Source organism: Drosophila biarmipes, chromosome 2R (assembly GCF_025231255.1).
Source record: "Drosophila biarmipes strain raj3 chromosome 2R, RU_DBia_V1.1, whole genome shotgun sequence".
In the NCBI taxonomy this organism is placed as follows: Eukaryota; Metazoa; Arthropoda; class Insecta; order Diptera; family Drosophilidae; genus Drosophila; species Drosophila biarmipes.
Window position 1 is genome coordinate 19406119 of NC_066615.1, and position 19077 is coordinate 19425195.

The 19077-nt window shown below is 47.4% G+C and overlaps 6 protein-coding genes across 8 annotated transcripts; 3 read left to right on the forward strand and 3 right to left on the reverse strand.

The window, feature by feature from the left end:
• On the forward strand, positions 1-1490 carry LOC108023088 (40S ribosomal protein S11). Of its 3 annotated transcripts, XM_050887763.1 has the most exons (5): positions 83-109; positions 332-454; positions 612-737; positions 813-1018; positions 1291-1490. In XM_050887763.1, exons 1-5 carry the CDS (start codon positions 98-100, stop codon positions 1412-1414), a joined length of 591 nt encoding a protein of 196 aa, XP_050743720.1. In that variant the 5' UTR covers positions 83-97; the 3' UTR covers positions 1415-1490. The 3 variants fall into 3 exon arrangements, with proteins under 3 accessions (XP_016947833.1, XP_050743720.1, XP_016947832.2); XM_017092344.3 differs by lacking the exon at positions 332-454 and having other exon boundaries at positions 1-109; XM_017092343.2 differs by lacking the exon at positions 612-737.
• Positions 1491-2004: 514 nt separating this feature from the next.
• On the forward strand, positions 2005-8494 carry LOC108022608 (proteasome-associated protein ECM29 homolog). Its single transcript, XM_017091644.3, has 9 exons — positions 2005-2077; positions 2207-2337; positions 2444-3324; positions 3382-3867; positions 3924-4390; positions 4445-4807; positions 4864-5499; positions 5560-6791; positions 6852-8494. The coding sequence occupies exons 1-9, from the start codon at positions 2050-2052 to the stop codon at positions 8289-8291; spliced, it is 5664 nt and encodes a 1887-aa protein (XP_016947133.1). The 5' UTR covers positions 2005-2049; the 3' UTR covers positions 8292-8494.
• A 70-nt stretch (positions 8495-8564) lies between these two features.
• On the reverse strand, positions 8565-14405 carry LOC108022610 (uncharacterized). Its single transcript, XM_017091646.3, is given in 10 exon segments — positions 8565-8854; positions 8908-10136; positions 10680-10905; positions 10961-11361; positions 11499-11629; positions 12068-12121; positions 12723-13030; positions 13088-13885; positions 13942-14273; positions 14276-14405. Coding segments are annotated over 10 exon segments (3891 nt in total). The 3' UTR covers positions 8565-8572.
• Positions 14406-15592: 1187 nt separating this feature from the next.
• On the reverse strand, positions 15593-17959 carry LOC108023028 (probable methyltransferase-like protein 25). Its single transcript, XM_050887714.1, has 3 exons — positions 17575-17959; positions 17327-17514; positions 15593-16777 (listed from the first exon to the last, which is right to left on the reverse strand). Exons 1-3 carry the CDS (start codon positions 17957-17959, stop codon positions 15869-15871), a joined length of 1482 nt encoding a protein of 493 aa, XP_050743671.1. The 3' UTR covers positions 15593-15868.
• On the forward strand, positions 16879-17320 carry LOC108023031 (small nuclear ribonucleoprotein F). The gene has a single exon (XM_017092270.3). It carries the CDS (start codon positions 16974-16976, stop codon positions 17238-17240), a length of 267 nt encoding a protein of 88 aa, XP_016947759.1. The 5' UTR covers positions 16879-16973; the 3' UTR covers positions 17241-17320.
• A 4-nt stretch (positions 17960-17963) lies between the features above and the next one.
• Positions 17964-18546, reverse strand: LOC108023029 (protein LTO1 homolog). The gene has a single exon (XM_017092269.3). The coding sequence runs from the start codon at positions 18387-18389 to the stop codon at positions 17964-17966; it is 426 nt and encodes a 141-aa protein (XP_016947758.1). The 5' UTR covers positions 18390-18546.
• Positions 18547-19077: the final 531 nt, after the last annotated feature.

Sequence of the window (19077 nt, forward strand, 5' to 3'; positions counted from 1 at the left end):
CCTCTGTCTTGGTATTTCGGCGCCTACGTGCAACGGTCCCACTTGCAGCGCCCACGCCGAACGGTCACTCTGAATCGTTCTTTCCTTTTTCATCAACATGGCTGATCAGGTAAGATTCCATGAGGAAGTGCTTAATAAATGAAATTCGCGGGTTAAACGACGGTTGCAAACCCGAAACAAGATGCCAAGGGAAGTGTAAGTGAGATGTGACTGGACGAACCGCTGGCGGGCAAGAGGAACACCCTGAGGAAAGGCATTCCAGAGCAGCCTCGCCCTAACCCCACTTTAGCGCATGGTGTCGCCAATAGTGAACACGAAATGTATATTCCAGCAAACCGAACGCTCGTTCCGCAAACAACACGCGGTGGTCGTTGTGCGCCGCAAGAGCGCCACTCTGAAGAAGAGGCCCCGTTTCTACCGCCAAATCGGCCTGGGCTTCCGGGCACCGGCCGAGGTAAGAGGCTCCCGAGCAAACCAAGACTAATGTTGCGCCCCCTTTTCCGTTTGTTTCCATTTCCACGCACACTGAATGTTCCCGCCTGCCGATTGTTTGATCCGCACACACACACACCCTGTACCACCATCTCTACCCATGATCCCGAACTAACCAGAACGAGCGCGCCTTCCAAAAACAATTCGGTGTCAACCTAAACCGCAAGGTTAAGCCCGGTATCACCAAGAAGAAGCTGCTGCGCCGCTCCCGCGATGTGGGACTCGGCTTCAAGACCCCCCGTGAGGTGATGCCCAGGAGAAAATCCACTTAACCATATTGAAATTCCCCAGCTAATGCGTTTCTTTGTACCCCCATCTAGGCCATCGATGGCACCTACATCGACAAGAAGTGCCCCTGGACCGGTGATGTGAGGATCCGTGGACGCATCCTGACCGGCGTGGTCCGCAAGGCCAAGATGCAGCGCACCATTGTAATTCGTCGCGACTACCTGCACTTTGTGCGCAAATACAGTCGTTTCGAGAAGCGTCACCGCAACATGAGTGTCCACTGCTCGCCTGTCTTCAGGTAAAAATAACTATATTCCAAGATACCATTGTGTAAGGTAGTTTTTCCATCTTTATGTGCTGTTAAAAATTTGAAGTTTTCCAAGCTACATAGAAGATGCAAAAACGAGTATATACTCTGATGATAAAATCATGACGGTCTTCATAAAACAAATTGCTGAAAGAACTTGACTCTTTTTACTAAATGTAAAAATACTGAAATTAATCCCCAATTTACATCTGTATCAGTTTCTTTAGACAGTCTTCTAATTGATGATATATCTTTACTTGCAGGGATGTTGAGCACGGCGATATTGTCACCATTGGTGAGTGCCGTCCTCTGTCCAAGACTGTGCGCTTCAACGTCCTGAAAGTCAGCAAGGGCCAGGGATCCAAGAAGAGCTTCAAGAAGTACTAGAGCGGACAACTACCATTCGGGCGATAATATTTGTAGCATTATTCTTTTTGAATAAAACAAAAAAAAGTAACTTTAATCATTGGTTCCCCAGTCTTCTCTTAGTTTCCACAGCATTTCAGCAGTCGTGCGGCAAGCTATATTCCTAAAAGGTGTGTACAAGGTTTTTATGTTATTTAAAATAATCAAAATTGGCATTCTGATGATAAAATCATGACGGTCTTCATAAAACAAATTGCTGAAGAACCTTGACTCTTCTCACAAAAAGTGAGAATACTGAAATTAATCAAAAGAATTTCTTATTGATATGAGTCTTTATTCTTTTCTAATTTTGTTTTCTTTTTATTTACAGGAATTAAGATGACAACTGATCAGAGGACATCGACTTTGACTGTTTACTTTTAAAAAATGATTTTTCTTTAAATAAAAGTTATATAAAAATGAATTTAAAAGTTTTTTTAATTTTCTAGTATTTGGTGGTCGAACCTAACAATGAATTTGAATTGTTCAAATTTGGCGGCCACTAGTTTAAGAGATTGGCAAGTGTTGCAAAGCTTTTAAATATGATTGCCAAAAAATTTAAGGGTAATTATCCGTACACTAGCTGGTAACACTAAAAAGGAGCAACAACAATAAAAATGGAAACTGGACCAAATGCAGAAATTGGTAAAAATTATAATTTGCACTGTATAGGTGGACTTAACTGCCCAGTCAGGGACCAGAGGAACTACATAAAATGGTGAAGCTCCTCGAGATACGATTCGCTAAAAACCCTTCCTATTCCACCGCTTGCAGAGCTTCTGGAGCGCGTCCTGTTGCGTCTGGGAAATGCGGACTCGGACGAGAAGCTGGAGGCCACGGTGGGCAAGTTCCTGGCCCCAGTGATCCTCAAAATGAACTCCCCCCACAATGCGGTGCGCACGAAGGCAAGTGGATAGGGCAGTAATGCCCAGCTGGGGGTTTCCTACCCCCTTCTCGCATCGTGACTCTGCAAATTCGGCCGGTTGACTAATGCACTTTTCGCTCATGTAGGTCGTCGAAGTGCTCACCCACATAAAGAGGCGCCTCTCGTCGCGGGGACAGGTCCAGATACCCGTGGAGGCACTGCTGGATCAGTATGCCGCCGAGGACAGCAGCACCTTCCTTAAGAATTTCGCCATCATATTCATCGCCATGGGCTTTCCGCGTCTGCCGCTGGAGCAGCAGGCCGGGTTGGCCAGCAAAGTGGTGGGTGGCGAGGACAAGCTGGAGAGCTACCAGGACAAGCTGTTCGCCCTGCTGCTGCCCATACTTTCCGAAATGAAAATTCCCGATGATCCCGCACAGCGATCGAAGCTACTCGATCTGCAGGACAAGCCGGGCATCAGCTCCAATTTTCTGTCCCTGCTTCAGGATGTGCTTCTCCTGCCCTACGGCATCACCCAGGATCAGGATGTTCCACCAGGACTTAGTCCCTATAGTTTTAAGCGCTTGATTGCCTACAGCTGGCGGGCCGAGGAGCTGGAGAAAGTCAAGAAGGGCATAGTTCGCTTTCTGTGCGCCAGTGTCTTTAGTGATGTGCAGATCTTCGTGCCCCTGGTGGTGGCTTCGGCGGATACACGCTTCAGTGTGGCCACTCCAGCCATCGCCGAGCTGAGCAAACTATGCACCATGCTGGATTTCAGCAGTCCAGCGGTGACAGCTCCGCTGTACACTCTGTTCGCCGGCAACCAGAACAAGTTGACCGACCGCCAGACGCGTCCCTGCTGCGCCCGAGTGCGCCAAAAGTTGCTCCAGTACCTCATCAAGTGCCGTGGCAAGAGCATCAACGTTTCCAAGGGACTGCAGGTGATATTTGACGGCCTGTTTGGGACAAACACCAATCAGAAGTGCAAGGTCCTGGCGCTGCAGTTTGTGGAACTAGTCCTCAGGGAGTAAGTTAGTTTGAATGCAATAGTTTAGCCAATCTAAACCCACTGTTCTTCCCTCAGTGGTCCTCGAGAACTGGTCTCCAAGGTGTCCAGGGTAATACTTACCGGCATCACAAAGGTCATTGGACGCGACTCCACCGAACCGAATGATGTGCAAAATGCAGCGTATTCCGCATTGGCGCAGCATGCTCGCAGTTTCCCACAGGACGTAAGTCAGGATCTGAAGCTGGTGCTGGGGTACTTCAACAACCTGGCAAGCTGTGCACCAGAACTGCATTCCTCCATAAGGGAGGCACTAGTTTCGATGGCCCCAGCATTCGCCTGGAAGACAAAGGAAAAGAGCGATGCAATGGAGGTGGATGAGGACACCGATCCTTCCAGCGTAAAATTGGACGGCCAGCAGCATCTGCTGTTGGCCATGTTACTGGACAATGCGGAGTCAAAGGTGCAGATTGTGCAGAATGTTACCAGTGTTTTTCTCACCAGCTGCTTTCCGGAGTATTACGCACCAGCCAGATACCTGTTGCTGCTCATCGCGGGAGAGCGGTAAGTGGCTTAATTGAATTTTAATTCAGTTTGATGTAATATACTCCTTTCCTTAGCAATTCCCTGCGCGAAAATGTGACCACCTATTTGTACGGCACCTCGAAGAAGGATCACGTTAACTACAACATGCTGTCTTCCATTGAGCAGGCAGGAAATCGCATAAACAGCGAGTCCATTAGTGACTTTAATCACCTGTCCCTGGAGCAGCGTCGTGTGGTGCTGCCAAGCTTTCAGGTGATGATGTCGCATGTCCACGAGATGGCCAACAAGCGACTTAAAAAGAACACAGCCTGTGTGGTGGTTGGTCGCACCAAGCTGCCCTACAGCTTAGAAGTGTACGAGGAGCTGTTGGATTACTTGCGCCTGTGCCTGTGGTATTCGGCAGGTGTGGTGGCGGCTCCGGGCGATGAAAAGTACACCCATGAGCTACGCAAGTACATCACCATGCACTACGAGGAAGCGGAGGACAATGCCTTGCATCAATATATGCAGTTTGTCCAACGCAGTGTGGAGGCGAAGAGAAGTAAGTGAGCAACGGACTTGCCATTGAATCAACTAAACACTTTTCGGTTCTCAGGCGACTCCAATCTCATATGCCTCTATGACCTGTTGAATGCCGCACCGGAACTGTTTGCTGCTAAGCAGCTGCATCTGTTGGAACCTCTTGGCAACACCTTAAAAGATGTGTCCGAAACCATGCGCATCAATGTGGCCCAAGTCTATGGTATTCTGTGGGCTTTTGGTCTGCCAGACGAGAAGTTTGACGAGGAGGTGGGTGAATGCTTGAGTAGCCTTACGCAAAAGACATTGGAGCACAAGCACGGCTGGCTTCTGGTGGTGGGACACACCCTCAATCGCAAGATTGCTATGCTCAAGCAAGAAAATAAATCGAAGGACTTTGCTGCATGGCCGCAGTTTGTTAATGCGGTAAAGATTATCTGTAAGTCAAGACCTCCACAATTTGTATGGGTCCCACTAATTTGGATTCTTTTTCAGCAAAAACTCTTTGTGAATCCCAATGGCTGCTCGTCTCGGCAGCCGTAAAATGCATCTCCATGATCGGCAAGGCAGTGGAAATACCAAACGTCACCGTGGAAATCCAAGTACCCTCCAATGATGGAGACGATGACGAGGAGATGACCGAGTATACGAGCATTGATTCATCAACCAAGTTGGTGATCTTTGGCGTGGTCTTCCAATTGCTGCGCAGCTCCTCAGCGCGCCAGAAGATTCGGGAGGAGTCAGCCAGATGTCTGGGATATTTGGCCATTGGCGACGGCGAGCACTTTACCAAGCGCAACCTGGATAAGTTTCTTACCCTGGCCAAGGTGCAAAAGGATGCTGCATTGAACATTGCCATATCGGAAGCGATCGTTAATACCCTCTGTGGCTATGATGTTAACAAGGGGCAACCGGATGAGAAGTTTGTGAATAAGCACTGCAACGATGGCGACTTTGAGCAGTTCCTGAACTCGTTAATCCGCCTAGTCACCGAACCCAATCCGCATTCCCGCCAGGCCATATCAGTGTGGCTCCTAGCCGTGGTAAAACACTGTAGTCAACGGCCAGCTGTATTGGCCAAAAAGGAGCTGTTGCAGTTCGCTTTTACCGAACTCCTTTCGGATGATAGCGGTAGGTTTTAACCATTCCTTTCCGTTTTGTAAATAGGATTATTTATTTTTCCTTCAACAGAATTTGTACAGGATGTGGCTTCCCGCGGTTTGGGACTGGTCTACTCGCTATCCGATTCTGGCAGCCAAACTGATTTGGCCAACTCATTGTTGGATCAACTAATTGGAGGAAAGCGCAAGGTGAATCAGGTAGCCCCAGATACTGAACTCTTTGCCGAAGGAATGCTGGGCAAAACGCCCACGGGAGGAAACATCACCACCTATAAGGAGCTGTGCTCCCTGGCATCAGATCTCAACCAGCCGGACATGATCTACCAGTTCATGCAACTGGCTAATCATAATGCCACCTGGACCAGCAAACTGGGAGCTGCCTTTGGATTAAAAACCCTTTCCGCAGAGTCCAGACAAAAGATGCAGCCATATCTCGGCAAGATTATTCCCCGCCTCTATCGCTACAAATACGATCCCACTCCCAAGATTCAGAACTCTATGATCTCCATTTGGGATACAATTGTGAGTGACTCAAAAGAGGTGACCGAGCGTTACTACTGGGAAATATTGCGTGAGTTGTTGGACAACCTGACATGCAAGGAGTGGCGAGTGCGAATTGCCTGCTGCCTGGCAGTCAGAGATCTCTTAAAGCGTCCTAATGGCCTAAAGTTACGCTCTGAGGAGCAAGTGCGTCGGGTTCCCGCCCCCAACAGCATGGATGTAGATGAGGTGCCCGAGCCGGAGCTAAAAGAGCTTTGGTTCCAGCTCTTCCGCGTAATGGATGACATTCATGAGGGCACACGAGTCACTGCCCAAGGAACCGCCTCATTTCTGGGCAAGCTGTGCGTCATAGCCGCATCCTCAGATCATGGAAAATCCGGCACAGCAGTAGCATCCTCGACTCTTCCGTATCTTTTGGAAGTCGGAGTGGGCCACAAGGTACCCGAAATACGCAAAGTGAGCATAAAGACCATCTCGGACATGATTGACTCCTCGGGTGCGCTTATCGCTCCGCATCTGGTCACCTTGATTCCCTGCCTACTACGTGCCACGGGAGAGTTGGAAAACACTAAGCTTTCCTATGTATCGACTCGCCTGGGGGCCGACAACGAGGCCCAGGAGGCGGTGGATACGCTTCGCGCGGAGGCAGCCAAATCCCACCATACCATGGAAACTATTGGAAAGTGCGTGCGTTATATTGATTATCCTGTGCTGGAAAAGATGACGCCCGAAGTGCTGGATCTGATGAAATCCAGTGTGAATCTTGGGACCAAAATTGGCTGTGCGCATTTCGTGTGCTTGGTAAGATGATCGAATTCATGGATAAGCTTTTAGTGTTTAACTGGATCGACATATTTACAGATTAGCATTCGTTTGGGGAAGGAGATGACCCCGGTGGTGGGAAAATACATTCGGGCCTGCTTTGTGGGCATCAAGGATCGTAATGCCACCGTGCGTAAGTACAACGCCAGTGCGATTGGGCACCTGTTGGGCTTGGCCAAGGAGCAATCGATCAAGAGTCTATTCACCAAGCTGGACGAGCTGTATGCCGAGCAGCCTGGAAATCGCTCCATTGCTCTGACTATTCAGTCCATCAACAAGCGTCACCATGAACTACTCAAGGACTACATGGACAGCATGTTGCCGCTGATCTTCTTCGCCATGCACGAGGAGGCCAATGAGGAGACGAAGGCTAATGTTGAGTTGTGGAAGGATTTGTGGAACGATGTTAGCCCAGGGGATGCGGGCATCCGTCTCAATTTGAACTTGATAATACCCAAGTTGGAGACATCTCTCACCGATGCAAGTTGGTCACGAAAGGCGCAGGCGGCGAATGCCATCCAGACGATAGCCACTCGTCTGAGCAGCTCCTTGGATGAACCCGACCGGGTGAGACTTATTAAGCTGCTCCTATGCGGTCTGCAGGGTCGCACTTTCGAAGGCAAAGAGCGTTTGTTGCAAGCCTTGGCCGGACTCACCAAAGGTTTGGATCGGAACCACCAAATATGTCCGAATATTATTGACGCGGCCATGAGGGAGGCGAGGAAAAGGGAACCTGTTTATCGCACCATGGCACTAGCTTCTCTTGGTGAAATCCTCGATCAACTGGAGGCAGATCGCTTTGAAGAGGTGTACAATATGAGCTGGAACCTGCTGGAGAAGAAAGAGCTGCGCAAGGAGTCCGACGACGAGGACGAGCCCAGCACTAGCCAAGACCTGTCGGCCGACGAGCGCAACAAGAGGGCTCAAACACTCAATAGACTTAAGGAGGTTGTCTGGGAGACCTTGGGTAAATCCTGGCCTCGTCATTCCATCGAGACGCAGCACCGCTACCAGCTCTTCTTCGCCGAAAACTGCACCAGCATTCTGGCGGAGAGCACGCGACCCGTTCAGGTCAGTCTGCTGGCAGCATTCACAAAGTACATCGAAAGGCTCCATGTCTTCGATGAGTCCGCTCAGTTGCCTGACCTCCCGCAGATAAACCAGGAGAAAAAGATCAAAACAGAGGCGCCGGAGCCGAAAAGCCGTGAGGCCATCGTCGAAAAGATCTGCAAAGATGTTCTGGCTGCTGTGGCTCTGGCCGCTGGAGTTCCGCATTCGGGGCTGAAGAAGGAGGCCCTCAACATTGTCCTCATGCTGATCAAGCGCTTGAGTGGGGCCAAGAACCAGCAGCCGCTAAATCTGATCAAGCAGAGCTTTGAATCGAATTTGGAAAAGTTCCAGCGTGACTCGGCCCCCGAAATCCGCTGTCGCATCAAGGACATCGAAGAGAAGCTAAGCAAGTTGAATCCAGGAAGTTAAGTGGTAGTTAAGTAAGGATTTCAATTATGCGTGGCCAGAAACCCAGCCTTGGATAAATTTTTTAAAAGGGGGTAAGTGCGGGAATAAAACATCTAACGTTGGCAAAAATATATGTGTTTTTTTTAATATTAATTTTGTATTGTGATTTATTGAATGAAAGTCCAAAAACAATATAATACATATTCCAAATACTATACATCTAATTTTCTAAAAAACTAGTAATTACTTTAGGTATATTTGCGTTTAAGTCACAGCCAGAGATCTTTTATATTTTTTTTAAACTAAAATTTATCCCTGCAGAACCTTAAGTATATTTCATCCTGCGACGACAACATGAACGACTTGGGATTGAATCGAATGTCGGGTACTGTTCGCTCGCAGACTTCAACCCAATATAGTTTTAAAATGTGGGCTATACCTAGTTTCAGCTGGAGAATACCAAGACGACTGCCAATACAGCCATGAGGACCAGCTCCAAAAGGTATAAAGGTCATGGGGTGAATGTCCTTGATCCGCCCTGGAGCGAACCTGTCGGGATCAAAGCGATGGGGCTCGGGCCAGTACTGGGATTTAGATTTTAATAAGTATACATTTAAATTGAGTCTGTAGATCATACCTTTTCATCACGGTGCAGGCCGAGAATTGAGATGTAGGCTGGCATTCCTGGTGGCACTACGAAGTCCACGTGCGGCTGTAGGGAGAATCCTTCGGATTCCGAGGTGGTACACTCCCTGTTGATAAACGCAGCAGCCGGATAGAGACGCAGTGCCTCCAAACAAACCATTTTGAGGTAAGGCAAAGACGTTAGTGTGTCATGGCCTAGAGTGGAAGTGGACAGAAAGGCTTCACTCAGCTCCCTTCTCAGTCGGCCCTGAATATCCGGCGCCTTGGCCAGCTCGTAGAGAGTGAATCCTATCAGGGACGAAGAGGTCTCAAATCCGGCCAGTAGAATAATGCCCGCCTGCGAAGCTATAAAGTCCGGATGTTGGGAATAGTGGTTAGAAGAGCGGCTGAGCTGGAAGTGCTGCAGTTGATTGATAAGATCACCCTTTTCCGGCTCTCGGTGGTCCTTAACCAAGTCTCTCATATACTGCGCGTAGTCATCCCTAAAAACTTTGGGTCTCAGCAGATTCGTCTTTCTCGGGAGGAAGAACACGCTCATAAAGTCAAGAACCTTTCGGGGATTTGTGGTGAATAGTTCCACGGTTTTCTTTAGCAGCTGAGAACGCCCTCGACGCAGTCCGCCCACATCGAGGCTGTAGAAGAGATTCCCCGTCACATCGGTGGTGTACAACTGGCACATTTTTCCCAAAGGGAGAACGCGATTTGAGCCATCCCGCAACTTTTTATTGAGGTAGTTCTCCAGGTCGATAGCCACATTTAACATCTGCGGATACATTACCTCCCGCAGTCGCCCGCTGGTGAAGAGCTGCGACATGCACTGCCGACTCTCCTTCCAGAGGTGGTACTTCGCCAACGGTAGGGTCAACGCACCCATGGGATCTCCGCTGTCTGCCGATTCGTAGCGGTTGAGGAAGCTATTAAAGTTCTTGATCAGCACCTTGCGGATCAGCTCGGGATCTCGAATCATCAGAGCCGGCGTTTGGAAAACAAAAAAACCCACAACTTTAGCTTGTCCATTCCGAGAATCTGCGTAGAGCTGACGAAAAAGATCGCCAAAGGAGATGCGCAGGAAAAGAAGCTGTCCGAGATTGCCCATCGGGGACCAGGAGGAGGCGGGAAGGTAGGGAATTCCACGCCTTCTAAAGTAATTGTACTTCTGTCTCAACCAGAGATTTAGAGCCAGAAAAGTTAAAAGCAGCAAACTGATAAGCATCATAGTGTCTAAAAATATATATATTATCAAATAATAAAAGATTTACAAGTTCTCATAAAACGAAAAGTACTGTAACCAAAAACTATATCCTTCTTTCTAAACTTGAAAATTTGTGCTATTGTAGAATTGTCCATACTACTTTATAAAGATAAGATCACATAGAAAATAAGTGAAAACCATTAAAAAATAACTATAGTTACATAAAAAAGATTGTACCTATTTTTAAAACCAATGACCTTGCTCACGGCGACACAAAATTCGTTTACATATGTATGAATATAACCTAACCCACTTTACATCACAAAAAGGCCCTCCCATTCACAAACAAGATTCATTCACAGAACTTAGGATTATCTTGATGATCCCAATATGAAATATCCGCTTATCCAGAGCTTAAACTTAGCTGAGCCTGCCCATGTTGCGCCAGTCGCAAGTTGGACTTAGAAGCGTAATCATGGCACTGGGACTGCTGATCCTTCTGGTATCCCTCCTGGTCATCCTCTATTTGGCCCTGCAGAAACATTACTCCTATTGGCGGAGAAAGAAAGTACCTGAGATCAAGCCCAAATGGATTGTGGGCAACCTAATGGGACTTCTTAACATGCGAAAAAGTCCCGCCGAGTTTATATCCCAGCTGTATAACCATCCCGAGGCGGAGAACGAGCCGTTCGTGGGCATCCACGTGTTCCATAAACCGGCCCTGCTTTTGAGGGATCCCGACATGGTCAAGAACATCCTTGTCAAGGATTTCGGAGGATTCTCCAATCGGTACTCGAGCTCCGATCACAAGAGTGATCCTTTGGGATCCCAGAACATCTTCTTTCTAAAGAACCCCGGCTGGAAAGAGGTGCGCCTGAAACTGTCGCCATTTTTCACCGGCAATCGTCTGAAGCAGATGTTCCCACTGATCGAGGAGGTGGGTGCCAGCTTGGATGCCCATCTTCGCCAGCAACCGCTCCACAATGAGCGTATGCGCTGCTTCGATTTGGAGGCCAAGGAACTGTGTGCTCTCTTCACCACGGATGTGATATCCACCGTGGCCTTCGGAGTGAAGGCAAACAGTTTCACCGATCCCAATGGAGAGTTTCGGCGGCATGGTCGATCCGTGTTCGAGTTCAGCCTTCTGCGGGCGGCGGAGTTTGTCATGGTTTTCTTCCTGCCTCATCTGGTCCCATTCTTTGGATTTAAAGTGGTTCCAGCGGAAGCCACGCGTTTTCTGCGCCAGACCATTAACTACGTGATGGCGGAGAGGGAGAAAACCGGAAAAAAGCGCAACGATCTGATCGACATCCTTATCGAGTTCCGAAGAAGCACTCAGGAGGCCAAAGCCTCGGGGATAAAGGACCAGTTTGTGTTCGAAGGTGACATACTGGTTGCCCAGGCTGTGTTATTCTTCACCGCCGGCTTCGAGTCCTCCTCATCCACTATGGCTTTTGCCATGTACGAGCTGGCCAAGGATGCGGATGTGCAGCAACGTTTGAGGGATGAGATCAAGGATGCCCTTGTCGAGAGTGGGGGTCAGGTGACGCTCAAGCTGATCGAGTCGCTGGAGTTCCTGCAGATGATCCTGCAAGAGGTACTGCGCATGTACCCGCCGCTACCGTTTTTGGACCGCGAGTGCACTTCTGTAGTCCCTTACTCGCTAGCTCCGTTCCACGACTTTGTGGTGCCCAAGGGAATGCCTGTGTACATACCCTGCTATGCCCTGCACATGGATCCCCAGGTGAGTTGGGCCTTATCAATAAAGTTCGCTGACTAACCCAAGATTTTCCTATACAACCAGTACTTCCCACAACCCCGGAAGTTTTTGCCGGAAAGGTTCTCCCCAGAAAATCGAAAGCTCCACACGCCCTACACCTACATGCCCTTTGGCCTTGGTCCGCATGGATGCATCGGGGAACGGTTTGGATTTCTCCAGGCCAAGGTGGGCCTGGTTTACCTGCTGCGCAACCACTCGATAACCACATCCGAACGCACTCCACATCGTATGCAACTGGATCCCAAGGCCATTATTACCCAGGCCAAGGGGGGCATCCATCTGCGATTGGTCCGGGATCCCTTGGGGGTCTAACTCACCTGGATGTTTTGGACAATTTTTCGGGAGCAGTGCAGCAATGCAGCCTACAACAACTGAACGACAACTAAGCCGTAGACTCGCGTGTTTTGGGATTTAAGATTGAGCTGGTGTCGCATCTTAAAGGCAATTTGATTGACAAATTGCGTGTTTTTCACCGGAGCAACGATATGCAATCCATGGGTTGGCAAATCAATCACACATACATATATCTTTTGGCTATAGTAATATAGGCCCTACTTATTCGCTGATCTAAGCTAATTCTGTAGGTTCACCGATTTTTGAGTTATTGTTACATTTTGAAATGCATTTCCATTTGAATCCTAATCAAGTAGATTAGATTTATTTATTGAAGAAAGTTAATTCTATAATGATTTTGTTTTTATTTAGTAGATGATGCGCCGCTTCTGGCACGACTTTTTGTATAATGTGTGTTACAACCTTATAAAATGAAATCGCCAGTCGTCATAATTATTTTCACTATTTATTTTATATACATACTATACCTGTCTACCTCCACTAATGGACCAGTGCGGCGCTCTCCTCGTAAAGACGATCGTTCACCATCTCCAGGTGAATGCCACCTAGGGCCTGAAGCCCTATTGTCTTGTGATCGAACTCCATCTTCTTTATGGTAGCCTCGCAGTCCCTAACCGAGTGATTCTTCAGCACGCTGACGAGTCCTAGTTTGGTTTGGAGAAGACCAATTCTACTGCCGATGCAGTTGTGGGGTCCGGATCCGAAGGGCTGATATGCCATGGCCACGATGGACTTGCGGTTCTCGGGAGAGAAGCGCTCCGGATCGAACTGACTGGGATTTGTCCAGTACTGGGGGAGGGGGAAGGAAAGAGTTAATATGATAAACATGATAATGCAAAAGAATACCTTTGGGTCGTGTTGCAGGGCATAGTCTGGTATAAAGACAGGGGTTCCGTTCTCATAGGAATAGTCGTAGAACGGCTTCAGACTTAGATCCGGCTCCCCCTTCACACTCTCGTACTCACGGTCCAGGAACGGCAGTACCGGGTACATGCGCAGCACCTCATCCACCACCATGGCCAAGTACTCCAGGGATTGGATCTTCTCGTAGGGCAATGTGCCACCGCCCTCCAGCAGAGCTTCGTTGATCTCCTGCAAACGTTGCTGCATCTCCGGATGCTTGGCCAACTCATACAGAGCAAAGGACATGGTCGAGGAGGAGGTCTCGAATCCGGCATTGAAGAATACTCCCGCTTGAGCCACTAGAAAGTCCTGGTTCTTGGCATAGTGCGGCTTCGAGGGCTCCGCCGCCGCCTCCTTGCGCAGACCCACCAAAACATCAATCAGATCATTGCGCAGCAGGCCCGTTCGCTCCCTTTCCTGCATCACATGGCCAATGGTTGTCCGCATGAACTGAGCAAAGTCCGGAGTGAAGAACTGGATGCGCAGCAGTGACACCAGCTTGGGCAGAAAGAAGGCCACGAAAAAGTCCTTGGCTCGGGATATGGTAAAGGTGAACAACTTGCGTCCGTAGTTCCGGAACTCGGCATTGGGGTTCTGCAGGCTATTCGCACGGATCCCGAAGGCAATGGTGGCAATGCTGTCCGTGGAGAACTGGGCGCAGATCTCCTTGATCTCGATGATACATTTGCCAGAGCTCTTTTCTCCGTGTCTATTCAGAGCGTCTTCCAGATCCTTGCCAATCTGTGAAGCAAAATAGTATTTCATGGCTTATTAAGGTGTTGGGAAGGACTTGTTACCTCTTGCATCAGGATATACAGATGCTTAAGCTTTGCGCTGCTAAAAACTGGAGTGAGCTTTGTGCGGGTGTTCTTCCAATGGGTGCCCCTTATGAAGAAGAGATTGTTAGATCCCAAAGGATCGTGATGGGGATCACAGCGGGCGTAACGGTTGTGGAACCGGCTAAAGTCCTTAACCAGAACCGATTTGATCAGCTCTATATCGCGAATAATCAAGCAAGGCTTGTTTAGGCAATATATCCCCACCACGGCCTCGTCCTTGACACGCGGATCAGTGTAGAACTCCGAGAGGGGCAGGCTAAAAGAAAAAGTCGTCTTGAAGCCCACCTTCTGTTGCCTATTATCGGTGTGGGTGGGATATATGGTATTCCATTGCGCTCCCAATGACTGTGGTTTCGCTGGAACCACACGTACACCGCCACCAGGACGGCGACCACCAGGAAGAGGAATTCCGTCAGCGCCATCTTAATTAGGTCTTCCACTCTGTAATCAGCCTCTTATACAAACCCTGTCACAAGTACACGAAAGTGATTTGATTCAATTAATTAGGTAACATTTGAATTAATAAAAGACAGATTAGCCCTTGATGTCAGCCCTTATCTTTTGAGTCCCATTTAGATGACAAGTTTACATTTTTAAAAAGGTGACAGATAAGGGGACTTAAAATCGCATCTTAGATGAAAATTAAACGGGCGCTATTAAATTGCTGAGGCACCACGATATATAAATCTCCTAGAAACGGTTTGATTTATAAAGTTTGTACATATCTAAAGCAGATTTTAAGAACAAATTTTTTGTGACCAAATATTTAAATGTTACGTTTTTGTCAGATAATTGAGCATGTTAGGAATCCAGATATAATGGGTAATAGTAATATTTCATTTATATACAAGTTACTTGAGATTTGTCGTAAAGTATGTAACAGGTACCAGGATCACTAGCCTACCCGATCAAGACATGTCCATCTGTCCGTATGGGATCTCGGAGAATATAAAGGCTAGAAAGTTGGGCATGTAGATTCTAGAGTTTCTACATTTTTCTACATTATCATGCGTATTTATTTTTTAAGGTGAAGTTGGGATTCGATTCAATTATAATTATTAATACCGATCTAGATAAAATTGTTCAAATCGGTTAAAAAGTTATAGGGAAATAAAGTCCACAATCTCGGAAAAGTCGATTTTCTGCACCCATATCTCCACGCACTCTCTTTAGTTAAGTAACATTATAAAGCACAACGAAAAGCGATTTTCCTAATTAGCTGCTATTTTTTATAATCTGATTTTTAAGTATTTTCTGCGTTAAAAACACTCACGGTTTATTTATTAAGCACCACTGAAAGGATTGGCTACTAGTTTTTCAACAGTTTCAAGGAATCGTTTACTTGATCTGTAATTTTTCAGCTACCGAACTCACAACCGACAACCAGCCGCACTTGAAGCGTTTTAAAATTGTGTTGGCACTTTTATACATCCTAGTTGTTCTGAGATGGCGATTTGAACAGCGAATATAAGTTCACGTGCGTTGAGAAACAAAAAACACGTGAAGCGATAAGCTGCGGCATAACAACATAGGCTAACTAGGTTAGGTTAACTAGGCATCATTCAGTGGTGACAAATTAATTCTATTCTACAAATTGAAAAATTTGAAATTAAGGAGTTGAAATAAACTATATTTTGTAAACATCTTATTTCTCATTTCAGATTTTAATATTCACATAAGCGTTTATCTCAAGGTTCACATATGCAAAAGCTGCAAAAAAATTTTTACAAGCCCAAGAAGATCCTCAAACGAGGAAATTATTTATCTAAAACAAATTTTATTAAAATAAGGCAACGTTATGTTTGGAAAAAAGGTACCCTTTTATAAGTTAAGAAATGCCGGTATCCTTGAAAAACGTTTGATATATTACTCAATGTCAAAAATGTTATGTCAGCGGTTTAATAGAAACGATTGCGAAATGCCTGGGGGATATGACAGGATCAAACAAATCTATAAGATAGCTGCGTTCATAGCCAAGTTCCTTAAGGTACAGCGCACGATCGAGTAGAATCAAACTCTCCAGTACCGGAGCGAATGACATTCGCAGCAGATAGAACAGGTCCAAATAGTGCCTATCCAGGGCATACTCCTGCAGCAGGGATTGAAGTTCACCCTCCTCGATGGCCGCCAGCCAAGGAGCATCCAATTTTGTGGCACATTTTGTTATGTACTCCTGGAAGCTCTCGAATTTTCGCATCTTGCCCACTTGCAGTTCGTTCTTTAACTGCGGAGCATGGCGGCAAACCAGAACCTCCAATAGAGCTCGATAATAGAGCGTTACATTTGGCAGCTCCTTGGCATCCAAGGTGCGTTCTATTGACTGAGCCGCCAGCATTCGAGCATTGCGACCCATTCGAACTTGTCGCTCCTGGAGATACCGACTCAGTGGGAATCCGTAGTCCGTTTGCATGTCCATCAACGCCTTATTTCCGAAGAATTCCTGCTGCGAATAACGTTCCCTCAGTAAATGATAGCAGCAGCCAATGTTACACAGCAACCGAAAGTCCTTTTGAGCATGGAAAACCTGCAGGCAGGTGGTGGCCAGATTCCCGCAGGTGTGCAATCCCGTAAGGCAGATGTTGGGGCTTTCTTCTTCAGGTAACTGATGGAAATGTTCCGCCAGTAAGGCTCCAAAGTTAAGCTCGGTGGTTATAAATCTGGCCGTTGTTTTGTAGTTTTCCAAGGCGGGCGCAGTCTTTGTGGGGTCCCTGGTGGGTGACTTTTTGCCTCGCCTCTTGGGGGTAATTCCTTGGCTCTGCAGCTCCGCTCGTTCCGTGAGGCCATTCCAAGCGCGCTGAAACACAGACAATTTTGAATTTAAATTAGGCGGTTTTGAACTGTTTACCAACACTACTCTGTTATGGTCCCTTTCTCTTACCGAGGTATATTCTTACAGTCAAGCTGCGGTCATACTACGCGAAAAACCGGCGCTTTTACGGCACGCTTGTTTTATTTTTCCCTAAAAACGCCACTAAAATCAAACAAACATCATGTCGGCTGGTATGCCCATCAACCCCAAGCCCTTCCTGAACGGCCTGACGGGCAAGCCGGTGCTGGTGAAGCTGAAATGGGGCCAGGAGTACAAGGGCTTCCTGGTCTCCGTCGACGGCTACATGAACATGCAGCTGGCCAACACGGAGGAGGTGATCGAGGGCTCCGTCACCGGCAATCTCGGCGAGGTGCTCATCCGCTGCAACAATGTGCTGTACATCAAGGGCATGGAGGACGACGACGAGGAGGGCGAGATGCGCGACTAGCCGATGGACCCAAACACCCACAACTTACTTATAAGCCTACGAATGTAAAGAAATAAAGCTAATTTTATTTTGTAATCCCAGCCTACCTGCAGTTTACGATTGCGGCTGAGGGCGTTCTGTGTGTTCTCCGCATTGGCATCGATGCCGAGCACACGGTGGCCATACTGGAGAGCCAGGCGGGAGGAAAGATAACCTTTGCCATCGCCCGCATCCACAATGTAGCTGTCTTTGCTGAAATTCTTGACAAGATGGTCCACAAGAGCAGCGGTTAGCTCTACCTAATGGGAAAGAATATATAAGTTCTGATGATTCCTCATCCAAAGTGAGAGTCAACCTACTTCGTGGCACTTCTTGGCGCTCATAAACTCGCGGATGCTTAGCGGTGTGGCGTTTTCCTGTCCCTCGAGAAGTTCGTCCACGCTGGTCAGCAATTCCGGATGCATCGACAGGCGTTCTAGCTTGCCCTTCTCCAGGAATCCTTTCCATTCTGGGAATCTTTCTACTGGCTCACAATTTTGCCAGAACAAGGCTTCTATGGCCAGATCTACATCCTCCTTGCCAGAGATTTCCCTTCTCAAGCCTTCGGGAAGAAAGACCGACCAGTGTTGGTCCGTCAAGTAGTTCACCATGTGGCAGTTAACAAAGTCCCAGTGGGGATTGAGGAATGCCAGCAAGGCATCGAGGCGCTTCTGCAACTGGGTGACTCCCACTTTCGACATGCTGCTAGAAACTGTAGTCCTTGTGTTCGACAGCAGGTGGTTCTGAGGGTGCTGCTCCAGGTGTTTTCTTGGATCCCAGTAAGGCGCGAAGACGACGGTGGGAGGACCGAATGTCTTGCACAGCTCCCACGATATCCGCCTGCGGATCGTTGGTGCGGGGAAACTCCTCGATGAGCGAGCGCAGCTGTTCCAGACTGCGACGCACCTTGTCCGTGTGCTTCAGTTGCTGCTGGGCCACCACCTGACCCAGGATCTTGCCTAGCTCCTCGCCAAGGGAGACTCCCTGGGCGTAACCCAATTTGTAGCCCTCCTCGTTGCCCTGCTCCTGGCCGTCTTTCAATCCCTCTTCGTATCCCAATCGCGCTTCCTTTTCCTCGGTCAGGACAATGTCGTCGAATAGATCGTTAATATCCCGCGACGGACTTGTCATTATACGTGGTTTCTCCCGGATTCCTTGTAAAGCAATCCTGGTCCTCAAAGGTGATAGAAAATACGGATATTGAGAACTTTAACTAATTATTTAAACTATTTTGTTGTTGTTTCAACTTTAGCCGAAATGTGGTTCTAGTGTGGACATTTTACAGCACTGATAATACGCAATCACAACAGTGCTGTTGTTAACATTTAACAGGGGTATTCGATTGATTTAAGTAGTTAATTTATATAGTTAATTTTATTTAACTGGTTACATAAATTACAAGGCGAAAAATACAACAACCATAACAGAACAGTGTTGGTAAAAGATGCGCTTTGGCGCTTTGTTAAATTCAAAACCTTATTAAAGAGTTTTATTCTCTTTGAAGGAAACCGTACCTTAAGGTACCGAGTTATGAACGCAACTATCTTATAGATTAGTTTCATGCTGTCCTGTCACCCATTCATTTCTCATTACTGATGCAACGATTTTTACATTGAAACACGCTTCAAAAGTTTGACATGGAAAGCCGGTTCTGCGTAATCGTTATTTAATGATAGGCATGCAACACGTTTGATACTGTTTACGTAATATATATATATGAGGGTCGAAAAAGAAGATTAAAATACGTTACAAATATTATTTTTTTTCAACTTCCTAATTTTGTTTGCGCACCAAAATGTATGGTATAGAATGCCTACTC